We start from the raw sequence: 12,943 nt of genomic DNA, 5'->3' as shown, positions 1-12,943 counted from the left end.
AGGCATTTGCATTGTACACAAATCATTTAATTCATTATTATTCAACTTCTTTTTTGAGTTAATAAATTCTCTTTGAGTTTTCTTTTCAAGAATTTCTCTTGAGTTTCTTTTAAAAGAGTTTTAACAATCTTTTCAGATTATGGGAACCATCTTCAAACTTTTTCTTGCCAAGCTTTCTTTCTTGGAGGGAAAATTAGAGCCGCTTGAAAAGGGTTGTGGATTTTTCTTATTTCCAAAGCTCCTTAAGACTTCTACACGCCACATTCCATCTTTTCCATCTACCTTCTTTATTTTCTTCTTTATTATTCTATTGTTCTATTTTACTTATCTTAGTTTATTTATTTCAGTTGTTTTTCTTCAATTTTTTTTATCTAACTTGAATTCGTTTGTGTTTTAGGTTGTTTCAAAATCCAAGTTTCTTCTGAATGTTTAGAGCCCTAAGTCAAATCCGCGACTTGAACAAACCTTATGATTCACTTCCGCATTCATCCGCCTTATTCTTTATCAGAAACCGTGAAGAATTAACACAAACCGATAATTGACATTAATATTCTTGCCAATTCAGGGGATGTAGGTTCAAACGCAAAGTGCATTTATACTCTTATTTAAAGGTTGAAAAAAAATTATGGATAATTTTAGACCTTATATAAGAAAGAAGAAAAAAAGACAAAAGACAAGACTATAACCACCACACAGACTTAGAACTTATTTTACGCTTACCTCTAAATTTGAGTGAAATTAAAATAAAATAAAATATTATTAATTTGAAACGAATTCAACAAAAGTGAAACAAGTTTTAACCATACCTTCGTCAAGCAACCTTAATCTCCCGAAGTCCAAACATTTATTCATTAAAAGAATATCTTTAATAATTTATATTGACTAGAATAAAATTTTATACAACAAAACTAATTAAAATTAAATTCAATTATGCTCAACTTTTCTCACCCAATTTAGCTTAAATAGGATTTACTAAGATAATATCATCTAAATAATTAATAATTATATTAATTAACTTAATATAGCATGAGTCACACCAGTTTCCAAAAAAATATTACAAATTTGAAAACATTATAGGAGTTGTTGAAACATTTATTCACAAAATTAAAGTTTAATAATAAAGAGGGGTAAAGAACAATAGTTAAGGGTATTTATAAAAATAAAAGTCAAAACATATTATAATTAGTTCTGCCAAGGTAATCTCATTTGTGGATTTAAGTTAAAATTAGTCTAACTTGTAACTTTAGGGAGAAAACACGCAAAACTAAAACTACAATTTTATTGTCGATGCCATTCTCTTGATTTGCAATTTTCAATTTGTGGCTACTTTTTTCACACAGTATTCATACATAAGAAGGAACTATTTCAGCTCATTGACGGAAAGAAAGGGAAAGTGAAGGTCACTTCTTTTAATAATTTCAACCGGATTTTGTACGTTTTAATATTTAAGATGAAGCTTCAAAAACCCGAGATTTAAATTCCCTCAAAATCTTCATCCGCTTCTCCATTTTCCCTCCCCTTATTTCCTGCCAACAATCACATGTAAAACACATCGCGTTAGATTACCAAGGAAACTCCAAAACTATGGAATAACAACATTTGCACAGCTAAGTCTACCCAGGATTTAATGCTTGAACACTAAATGTGTGCTTCCATTTTCTCAGTACAAGAATTTAGTCTCCTAAGCCACCCTACTTGGTCGTGAGAGTAATAGCAATAGAGATTATCAACAAATTCGGGTTATATATCCTGTTTTTGAAACAAACTCCCTCTTCAGTAAAACGAGACACCAATAAATTCTCTCCATTCACCCCGTGCTCGTTAACTAGGTGTGTGTGTGAGAGTGCATGCATGCATGTCCATGTGTATCAAAATGGAACTTCTCATTTCGAATATATATATGTCTCTGTGTGTGTATGTATGCATGTTTCAATGCAATTGTCTATTGCAAATTGAAGAAGATGCTAGTTTACTATAAGCACATGCATGGAAATGGTGTCTACAGACATCACATGGCTTCAACTCCCACATAATGAAGTTAGGCATAGAAGTTCTGACCCGCAATATCTAAACCAAACTAATTTCTAACTACCTCCCCTAATTTCTTGAATGATAAACAAAAATGAAATCGAACTTGCATCTAGAGTAAATAACGCATTTAATCAACTAGCAACAAATGGACAACAATCAGAATTCTTAAGGCATCTCAATCAGAAATCCAACGTAGAAACAGCCTATTTTTCTAAGAGGCCAAAGATAAACTCAAAGGTATAATCAGAAAATGTTGGGTGTGAGTGAAAATTGGTAATAGAAGCATACCAAGGCAGCTTGAAAGCATCTTTCCACCACCCTTGTTTTGAGCAGTTGGCATCTATTTTGTTTAATCGTACAATGATCTCTGAAAAAGTTGGTCTAACAACAGCTTCTGTATGCCAACATTCTTCAATTAACCTGTTCATACATTGCAATCTAGTAAACCTAGGATATTTGCATGTTCAGAACTAGATTAGCCTTAGATTACATTTCACTTTTTTCTTCTGAGAAGAAAGAAATATAAACAAACTAGGCTTTTCTTTTCAATTAAAGGTGTAAGGAACATAAAACAACAAATACGTACAAACAAAAAAAAACCCAGTCACTAATTCAATAAACTGACTTGAGGCCAGAAAGCACATCATCTCAAACCCCAAACTTACTCTTTTAATTCTGGAGGATAACTTTTTGATTTTGTCTTAATTGGTGGTCTCTTCTCTTCTAAACACATCAATTTCAAAATCTCTTCAGGAGGCTTGGGATGAAAAGGCACTACTCCTTCAATCATCTGAACTCATACAAGAACAAAACAGAAAAAGCAGTTAATACCGACTATCAAAATAAAAAGCAGCTTTAATTTGTCCAAACAAATACTTCCCTCAACCCCCTCCAAAAATCCCCACCTTGACATTTTAGTCTCGTACATCTCACTCTAACTAACACACAGAAAGAACTACAGCAGAAATTATCACAATGTGGGAAACAGGTGAGCATCCGATTTTTGCAGAAGGAAAATAAAAATCACATTCATATCCAGAAAAAGTCAGCAAGAAACAAGGAATGAAACTATTGAAGGCAATCAAACTGCCTTTAATCAGAAAGGAACATTCATTTGTGTACCTCATATAGAATGACACCAAAAGAATACGAATCAACACTCCGATCAAATACCAAATTTTTATAAAGCTCTGGTGCTGCATATACATCTGCAATCAGAAAAACCAAATTATTGGTCACAGTTTTACCATGAGCAGAAAGAATACCTGTATCAAACTTATATTAAACATCCAAAGAATTTTTTTTTTGTCACAAAACGTACTTGATGGATCAACATAATAGTCTGGATGTGCTAATTTTGCCTTGTCAGGTGATATTTGTGTCAATCTTAACAAACCGAATCCAGATACCTTCAATTGACCTCCATTATCCATCAAAACATTTCTGGCACCTTACCAAATTTCAAATATTAAAGAACAGTACATCACAATGAGTACAATAAAGAATTATCACTTGCTGTTTCTGCAAGCATTATATCTACTTCTACAGTGGTTGCCTTACTTTGTCCTTAAATTGCAGTGTATAATTGGCTCTGGTTTACATTCATGAAGGTAATTCATTCCCCTGATATATCAAGAAAATAACAGTCAGTAAAGTGAAGAATCAGGAGAAATAAATGAACAGAAGCAGTTCCATCCAATATTATATAAAGGATGTGTAGGATAGAAGAAAAAGCATATTCAGCACATTATTGTCTGAGTTTAGCATAGATGAAAATAGGACTTCTGATTATTAAAGTGATAATAACAATATATATTCTTGAAGTATAATTCAAAAAAAAAAAAAAAAAAAACAAACAAAGAACATGCCTGGCAATATCAAGAGCAAATCTTAAAGCTTTGGATGGTGATAGACGCCCTTTCTTTTGAAGATAGCTTCCCAGGTCACCCTAAAATAGAAGGATAATAACCATATCAATATTAATCTGGTGAGTAAAACGCTAAAGACTTTCTCCAACAAAGCAAATGAATCTGATGGAACAATACCTTGGTGTGGAACACATTTCAATAACCAAATAAAGGAACCATGCCAGAAAAGCTTAAAGTACATGCCATCTTAAGGATGCATAATATGTGCAACAAATTTGAAATATCAAAAGCTGTAGCATAGAAATGCAGTAAGAAGAAAACAAAGTTGAATCAATAACTGAGTGAACATGGTTGTGAGGTTACGCCCATTAAAGAGGGAGCCACTCCAGGAAATGGATAAGTCGTTACTCGATTCCTCATTTCTCCACACAGGCAACATATAGTGATCTTGGTTACAAAACGCACATACATCCTGATCTCCCCCCCCAACCACCTAGAGTCAATTGTTCTGCTTATGTTTTTTATGTTCCAACACCACCTAAAGTATATGGGAGAAAATTTTTAGGTCCTGGAGGTTATGTTAATTGTCTAGTCATCTCATTTTTCACGTTTTCTCTCTAAATGGACAAGCTGCATGTTTTTCTTCAATCTTGACTTAACGTAGAATCATGCATAAATATAGATAAAATAGACTAATTGACAGAACACGAATACAGGCAAGATAGTCAAGGAGCAGGCAGTGAGAGAGAGGGGGGGGGGGCAACATGCTTACTTTTGGATGATACTCTGAAACAATCATCATGGGAAAATTTTGTGTAACAGCTCCAACAAATTGAACCACATTAGGATGTCGAACTTTTTCTAGTAAAGTTAACTCATGCTTGAAAGCATTTCTGTTAAGAGAATATATATGAATATAGTTGTGTTAGGCTCCGCAAGAAAATTGATAAACAAAAAGAAATCCTAAAATCCCTTTAACAATAATTAGAAAAATCATACAGCTCTCAGTAAACAATAAATGTACAGTAACCAAATAAAACATGTGCTAAACACCATAGAAGTTGAGACAACAAAATCATCTACTTAGCCATGTAGCCTCAAAATTTGTACTGAATGCATTTAGCACATCTGGTACCATTATACCAGATAAAAAATTATTCATGGAACTCATATGCATATTCCCAAATTAAATTGAGAGAGGATACTGATATGAATGAATGAATGAATGAATGAATGCATACTCGGTAAAAACCACATCAAAATTTTACACACCAATCACTTTAGCATCCAGAGGCTGTTAGAAAATATTTTTACATCTTTCTTCAGTATTAATTATATCAGAACTAGAGATATATTAGACCATTTTTGCTCCCAATAAGTATCCCTTAGTTTCTTCTCATTGAAATTTAGACTGCAGAACTTATCTGCTAATTAAAAGGAAAATAGCAAATCATACTTGTTTCTTACCTTGTTCTGGGATCATATGGTCAACAGTTTGAAACATTTATAGACAAGCTTATTTGCATAGCCCATAAAAACATGCATAAAAGTGAGAAAAAAGGATATGAGCAGTTCCAGACATAAGCATGATAAGAAACACACAAATGTATTGCTGCATTGGCATCTAGATAAAAACAAGCAAGTGGCATGATGCATGAGGGTCACTGAATTCCAAGAAAGTGTAAGCAGCCAAGGAATGTGCACAATACATATGTATGTTTTCGTTCACATGAGTAAAACACATCTAAAAAAGAAAACAAGGTAAGCGCATACATGGTCTCAGGGTCTGAAAAGCTGTCTGTATCTAGTATCTTTACAGCTACCTTTGTGCCATTCCATTTTGCAACTTGATATGATCCCTGGCAAGTGATTTATGTATGATATGTTAACAATCTATATAAAATAACAAATAAATAGTTAAATATAAAAAGAACAAAGAGCATCTGATAGATCTTCTAAACTTCCAAACAACGATAAATATATATTCATCAGGATGCAGACCTGTGCATCAACCCCAGAGACAACAATTGTAGCTGCCTAAAAGTCAGTCACGGCTATAAAAAAGTTTGCTCAAAGGAGCAACAGTTTGGTGAACATTTGAGTGAGATAATGCAGAGCTGATACATTAGTCTGTCTTGGCAATCTAAAATGGTTTACCACAAAGAATATAAGATGACAGGTTGTTTTAACAAATTACGAAAAAACGGAGACCATAAGAAAATGGAGGATGCATGTAACATCCAATCTAATGCCAAATAAGTCACAATTAACCTTAAAAAAAAGCATCATGCCACTTGAAAATGGAACAAAACTAAAAAGAGATCCGAATCTAGGAAAAGAAAACTAGCCTAATTATGTTCCAGCGGAATACATGAAACATAATATACTATCTGCACATCAACCTGATCACCTTTCACATTGGACCATACATGATCATCCAAGTGAATCAATCTAGTAAAAGTAAGTTGAGAGAACCATACCTTTGTTATACCATCAGACTTCCGAACTTGAAGCTCCAATGGGTTAAGCTCGTACTCTGGAATCTCTCGAGGATTTGTGACTGCCATTGGCGTCTTCCTGATTTTCTAATATCACAGCAAATATGTAAATAGCAATCTTCATGCATGCATAAATACGAAGCATAAATGGAATTGACGTTTATATGGAAGAAGAAAGTTTAATGTCATACAGGAACTTTGGCTCCACGGGCCTTCAAAATATTGTAGACATCCATATTTCCATAGTACTTCGCATCCGCAGCTGCCTGCCCATACAAAAAAGAAAATACTAACATAATCAACATGCATTTACATCATCATAAATCAAACTGCATATGTGGTATCATCAAGGGAATTAAAATTAGAATTTTGTGCTGATATTAAATCTCAGACTTATGCACATTTTTCTGCCTCTTTTTCTCCCTAAATTATTCATCTTAATTTGCCAAAACCAAGCGCCAAGGATTTTCCAGCAGGAGCTGTTCTTTTTATTATAATATTTTTATCATGTCAATTTTATCTTATAATATTTTATTTAAGTATGCGATATATTATAGATGGCTAGGGTTATTGAGTATCATTAGGATTTAAACCTAGGGCTAGGGATAAAACTTTGTTTGCAAGAAAGCTTAGTAACTTGCAAGAATGAAAGTCTATATAAATAAGTTGTTGGCTTTACAGCCATAATAATTATCAGTATTATTATTCTTATTTCCTTTGAAGTAATAGAAAAACTAGAGGTTTTCCCTAACCTTATGTTTGGATAATTAAAAAATAAAATAAAAGAAAGGAAGGGGAGGGGAGGGAAAACAAGGTGAAAGAAACATAAAGAAATATTTATTTATTGTTTGGATAGCTAAAATTAATAAAGAATTTTAACATTTTTTGTCTGGTTAAGATGTGGAAAGTAAAGTACATGATTAGTTTAAATAAATTTTCCAATCATAACTTTACTTAAATAACATATAATAATTAAATTAATTAAATTATAAATTATAAAAACTAAGGTTTTTCATAAAATGATAATTACAAGTGTTAATAAAAAAGTATAAATTAATTTGATAAAATTGTTAATTTGATACAAACTTTTTTTAAAAAAAAGAGTCCTAATAATTCAAAATTTTTAAAAATGATTTTGATAGTTTGTTAATTTTATACAAAATTAAAAAGAAAGAAGAGTTCTAATATTCTTAAAAAGTTGCAATAATTCAAAAAAGTAAAAAACAAAATTTGAAAAATAATAGAACCATTTACAACAAAGTAATAAAGCATTAAAAAAAGGAGAAAAATTTCAATGCATTATTAGGAGAAAATTCAAAGTAAAAGCGTCAATAAAATTATCAAAGGATAAAAATGACATTTTAAAAAATAAAAAATTATTATAGTTTCTTTCCTCTCACTTTCCCCAAATTGAGGATTAAAAAAATAGGGAAAACAAGGGAAAGTGAGGGATTTTCAACTCCTTCACCTGCCTATCATGTAAAAACTAGGTTATCCAAACAAGGGGAAAAAATCCTTTCCCTTGAGTTACTTAACTTTCCTTCCCCTTACCCCAATTCAAACATAGCGTAAGTTTCCTAGAGTTCCATCTGCTTTCCTATTCCTTTGTTTAGCCCTAATTTGTTTATTTACTACTCTTTTCTCCCCTAAACCACACCAATTTTGGTAATCAAAGCCAGGTTAGATACTAGAGTTTATATTAGGGTTTGCTATTGAGCCATGGTTGGATGCGTTAGTGGTCGAGGAAGACGAAATCAATGTCAAGAAGCAGAATTGGCTGCGCTACGATGTGTGACTGAAATTGTCGCTTGCAGTTTATGATTGACTGCGACAGGAACAAAAGGGAACCTTGATGGAGACTCCGAAAGGTGCCCACAATCAATTTGACATACCGGAAGGTAGTCTCAATGAAAAATCTGATTTTGGGGAGCAAGAGAACTCCTTTCTTGATGCTGGACCCGCAGATCGTGCGCTACAAGATGGATTGGAGGAGCAGTTAGTGTATGCTCTTGAATTAAACAAGGGTGGAATTAACATTTAAGTTAATGATTTCCATGACAAGGTGCATGTGGACGAGAAAGATTATGATATGTTAGAACCAATCTATGATGAATATCCTAAGGAAATAAAGAAGTTTATGTGCTTTAGGAAGAAATTGAGGAAGAATCCTTGATCACGCTTGGTGCATTGACAACCACAACCTTAGAGGAAGGAGAGGATTGGAGGCGAATCAAGAATCTCCTAGATATGTCAAGGGACGCAACATCCAATGATAATTTGGAGTAAAAAGAACTGATTCTGTTTCTACAATCAAAACAGATTCTGTTAGGAGAAAACTTCGTGTTGAACACAAGAAAAAGCAAGAAATGTTGAAGGGAAGTAATACTGCAAAAGGTGATGCAGTTTCCAGTGGTTTCAAGTGAAATAGACTGTGCTAGAATATCCTCAGAAAAAGGAGAGAATCTCGGTGAAAAAGGCTTGAATGAGGACTTTCAATTAATGATTTTGCATGGCCATCTTCCTTGGCGACCGAATTTGCATCTTATTTTGATGAGCCTCAACCATCAATGTGGATTTGTTCTCTAAACTTTTGCCTAGAGTTTATATTGGAAGGGGGAATGCAGGAAAGTCAGTTTGCACATGTAAGGTACATTCCTTTTTGTACATTGCTTTTGTGTGCCAAGTTTGCATGCAACTATTTTATCCAAATAAAAGCAATGCTGCAACCGACTAAAAAAAAATATGAGTCTTCACCGGATTGTGAAAATGCTTACTGGACAGGATGCTTTACAAGCAGACCAACTTTAAAATTTTATTTTAGAATACTGAGCGTCTACTATTTGGCAGCAAGGCAACTTGAATTTTAAAAAGGGAAGCATGATTCAAGGCCAAATACAGACTCATTGGCAGATGCTCGGTTTATTGCTAAACATCATGTTGAGGTTGTTGCATCTTCACTCACTTGCTTAGCTGATGCGAAGTCATCCACGGGATTTGGGGATTCAACCACCAATTTCCAGTAGTGTCCACTTCTGAATATACCTTGTTGCCTTGCATCAGATACTGACCTGTCTCATCGAAAGAACTTGATTGTTGTGATCTACAATTTTTGGGGATGGAAAAGAGAGGACATAACATGTTTTATTGTTGTTAATAAAGCTGTTATTGTTCATTATTATGAGGGCGGAAAAATTGAGTCACAGCTTGTTCCCACAGTAGATGTCTATGTGGAACTAAGCTATTATGCTAGAGCATATTTAGGAGCTAGATCAACATCAAGAGAAGCACATAGTGTGAAAGAAACTTCAAGGGCTGAAAGGGCATCTGTATATGCAAAAAGTGTTGCACAGAGCGTAGAAGCTGATACAACAAGTGCCACACCACTTTCAAGATTTTCCTCTCTACAACCTACTTTAAGGGGGGCAAAAATTGGTGGTTTGGGAAAAGTAGTTCTTGCTTTTGATGCAAATGGAATTTGAGGTCAGGTTTAACAGATCTATTCCTGAGGGCAATGACCTTAGTGGATTTTGTGAAGATCATGGTTTCTTCTGTGCTGCTACCTCGCTATGCCTGGACAGTTCTGGAGGTGATGTTCAGAAGCTGGTTGTTAATGAACTTTTTGTGGTTGCATCGAATGAAAACCAGCCCCTTAATGTTGTTTGTGAAGGACATAGAGAAGTCTAGAAATAAAGATGGAGGCTAGCTACAGCAAAAACAAGCATGACAGATCTTGTATCAAGGTTGAATCAAGAAGTTGCATTTGGACAGTTTCGAGAAAAAAAGGTCAAGGATTTGGTAGTGGAACTCAAAACCACTAGAGAATATTGTGATGAAAACATGCAGCAAGGTGTTTTTTTTGAAAGAGAAAGATTTACTCAAATATAGTGGAATATGGAGTTAGTTTGGAAGCAATGTTTGGAGATGGAATTGAAACTAAAGAATGAACAAGATGAAAAGGCACATGTTGAGTCATTAAAGATATTAATCATGGAGAAGAGGCTGCAAAGAGCCGATCTAGAAAATTATGCTGAAGTGGCGAAACTTTTCTCACCGGAGTTGAATTTTTCAAGCGGGGAGATGAGATGGGAGCTTTTCTTTTTATTACAATATTTTATTATGACAGTTTGATCTTATAATATTTTAAGTATGGATGTATTTTAGACGGCTAGTATCATTATTCATTAGGATTTAAACTTAGGATTAGGGATAAAACTTTGTTTACAAGAAAGCCTAGTTGCAAGAATGAAAGTCTTTGAATTCATAGAAAATTAGAGGTTTTCTATAACCTAAGTTTTCTAGAGTTCATCTTCTTTCCTATTCATAGTTCAGCCCTAATTTGTTTATTTACTGCCTGTTTTCTCCTCTAAACCACACCACACAAGATCCCAATAATCAATCAAAGCTAAATAGCTTAAGCATTGAAACAAAATCTAATCTAACATCTTTAAACTTCCATGTTCAAAACCAGTAAGTTGTATGAACAAAACCGACCAAAAAAGATGATTAATCACAATGATAACAATGAAATAGTTAAAACCTGCAAATAAATAATAACTTTCCCCGCAATTCAAACAAATAAAGGATTAAAAGAAAACGGACAAAAAATAAGACAAAATGAATAAAAAAGAAGGAAGAAGAAGAAACGTACCGTACTACCCCAACGGTCACGGGCATCAATATTAGCCTTCCTAACAAGAAGCAGCTTAACAACCTCAACATGACCTTCACAAGCAGCGATATGCAAAGCAGTACGGCCATCCAAATCAATACTATTAACGTCAACGCCTTCATTCAACAAATCTTCCACTCCTTTGGCATCCCCTCTACACGCCATGAAGAGCAGCTGCATGGTCGCGTCAAGGTTTTCCGGCACCGCCATATCATCGTGGAGGGGACTCCGCCTAATTGGGTCCAGCGACGACTGCCGACCAAAGCTGAATCTTTGATTGTTCTTCCGAGGGTCCAGCGATGTCTGCCGCGTGAACTGGCGGCTGAAACTCCGTTTTATTGACCCGGTAGAGAACTGGCGGGAGATTCCCCGGTTTAACTGAGCTGCTAATGCCATGGTGGTTTCTTAGGATACAATTAAAAGGGTAATCCAGAAATTTGGAACAGCAACACAATTCACATAATCATCGATAAAACAAGGGAATGTGAAGAGGAAATCTGGATTCGGACGATCGAGAGCCAAATGGGGGAGAAAACGGAGAAGCAAGTTTAAGCTCAGGGATCCCGATATCGAGCCGAAGCCTGAATGAGGAGATGAAGGATAGAAGATTTGAGATCCGAGCGAAGCGCAGGGGGCCTAATAAAAAAAGAGAAAATCAAGGCAAAAAAAAAGATGGTCGAAACTTGGCTTTTGGATTTTCTCCTTTACTCTGCTTGTTTTTTGTTTCAACCCACGAAACCACCGAAAATGGCGTTCACCTAAATATTCATTTATAGTGCCATCTATCTTATTACAACGTACAACGTTGTGTTTGTTGCGAGAGACAAATGCCGAAAAAAACCCATAATTTATTCTTTGAATTAATTTCAATAATAATAATTTTTTACTTTTTAATCAGTAAAAATTTTCAAAATGTTATCCAAGAGATTTTTTTTTCTAAAAGAATATGAATAATTACAGCTAGATTCAATTATCACTATATTCGATTTGATTTTGATTGACTTTTTCTCTAAAATAAAATAAATATTAAAATTACACTTAAATTTTATTTTAATATATAATATTTAAAATATAAATTTTAATTTAATATAATTATACACATAAAATTTTGATTTTTATTCAATTTTAAATAAATTTATTTATTTTTGTATTTGATTAATATAACTATTTGTATATATAATATATAAATATAAATTGATGCTAAACTGATAATATTATTAAACTTAAATTAAATTAAATTTAAAATTTATATATAAAATTATACAAAATTAAAATTTATAACGTTCACATTAAATTAAAATTTTTTGGGTAATTTTGATTTTTTTTCTTTTCTAAAACTAAAATACTACATATTAACTATTTTTTTCGAAAACAAAAAAAAACCTATTTTTTTAGGGGTAGGAAAAACGAAATTCTTATCATAGATGAAATTTGTTATGTTAGAGATAATACAATATCTAAATTATTATTTTTTCTTTCAAAGTTATTTCTATTATTAACTTTTTTTTATTTTTATGACGTTTTTATCTAGAAAAAAATATTATATAATATGGAGAAGGTTTAATTTAAAAGTTTTGAATAATGTATATAAAAAATTACTTTTTAGGGCATGTTGCATAAAATTATTCTTTTGATTAGTAATATAAAAATTTATGATAATTAAAGGGCATATTATTATTATTATTATTATTATTATTATTCAGTGTGTGGAATTTAAAATTAATAAGTGAGTGAATGGAGAGAATATAATACATTTATAGAAAAATATTACTTTTTCATTTTTGTACATGCTTCAAACGTAAATATAAAAAATAGTGTCATAAATATAATACGATACCTAATGTATACATAATAAATGGTATGGGCAAATTAGATAC

General features: G+C 32.9%; 1 protein-coding gene and 1 long non-coding RNA gene across 3 annotated transcripts; one reads left to right on the top strand and one right to left on the bottom strand.

Moving 5' to 3' along the window:
* Window positions 1-1,261: 1,261 nt before the first annotated feature.
* LOC107914577 (integrin-linked protein kinase 1) lies at window positions 1,262-11,822 on the bottom strand. 2 transcript variants are annotated; one of them, XM_016843517.2, is made up of 12 exons: window positions 11,046-11,821; window positions 6,589-6,663; window positions 6,380-6,484; window positions 5,673-5,758; window positions 4,672-4,792; window positions 3,900-3,979; window positions 3,592-3,654; window positions 3,353-3,474; window positions 3,154-3,239; window positions 2,697-2,821; window positions 2,320-2,451; window positions 1,262-1,526 (listed from the first exon to the last, which is right to left on the bottom strand). In XM_016843517.2, exons 1-12 carry the CDS (start codon window positions 11,460-11,462, stop codon window positions 1,520-1,522), a joined length of 1,419 nt encoding a protein of 472 aa, XP_016699006.1. In that variant the 5' UTR covers window positions 11,463-11,821; the 3' UTR covers window positions 1,262-1,519. The 2 variants fall into 2 exon arrangements, with proteins under 2 accessions (XP_016699006.1, XP_016699007.1); XM_016843518.2 differs by lacking the exons at window positions 1,262-1,526; window positions 2,320-2,451 and having other exon boundaries at window positions 2,725-2,986; window positions 11,046-11,822.
* On the top strand, window positions 7,712-10,714 carry LOC107914578 (uncharacterized). Its single transcript, XR_001688925.2, has 2 exons — window positions 7,712-9,044; window positions 9,245-10,714. It is a non-coding gene; the product is annotated as an uncharacterized lncRNA (long non-coding RNA).
* Window positions 11,823-12,943: the final 1,121 nt, after the last annotated feature.

This window comes from Gossypium hirsutum, chromosome D10, assembly GCF_007990345.1.
Source record: "Gossypium hirsutum isolate 1008001.06 chromosome D10, Gossypium_hirsutum_v2.1, whole genome shotgun sequence".
Taxonomy (NCBI): domain Eukaryota; kingdom Viridiplantae; phylum Streptophyta; class Magnoliopsida; order Malvales; family Malvaceae; genus Gossypium; species Gossypium hirsutum.
The sequence above is the reverse complement of the archived record's forward strand: the minus strand, read 5'-3'. Positions and strand labels throughout refer to the sequence as shown.

What these genes read in the sequence shown, in the direction of transcription:
- LOC107914577 (XM_016843517.2), bottom strand. Translation starts at nt 11,462, where the DNA reads ATGGCATTAGCAGCTCAGTTAAACCGGGGAATCTCCCGCCAGTTCTCT. An exon ending in GTGACCGTTGGGGTAGTACG is followed by an intron (nt 6,664 to 11,045) that starts GTACGTTTCTTC and finishes TTGTATGGGCAG; the next exon opens with GCAGCTGCGGATGCGAAGTA. An exon ending in CTATTATGTTGATCCATCAA is followed by an intron (nt 3,240 to 3,352) that starts GTACGTTTTGTG and finishes TTCTGATTGCAG; the next exon opens with ATGTATATGCAGCACCAGAG.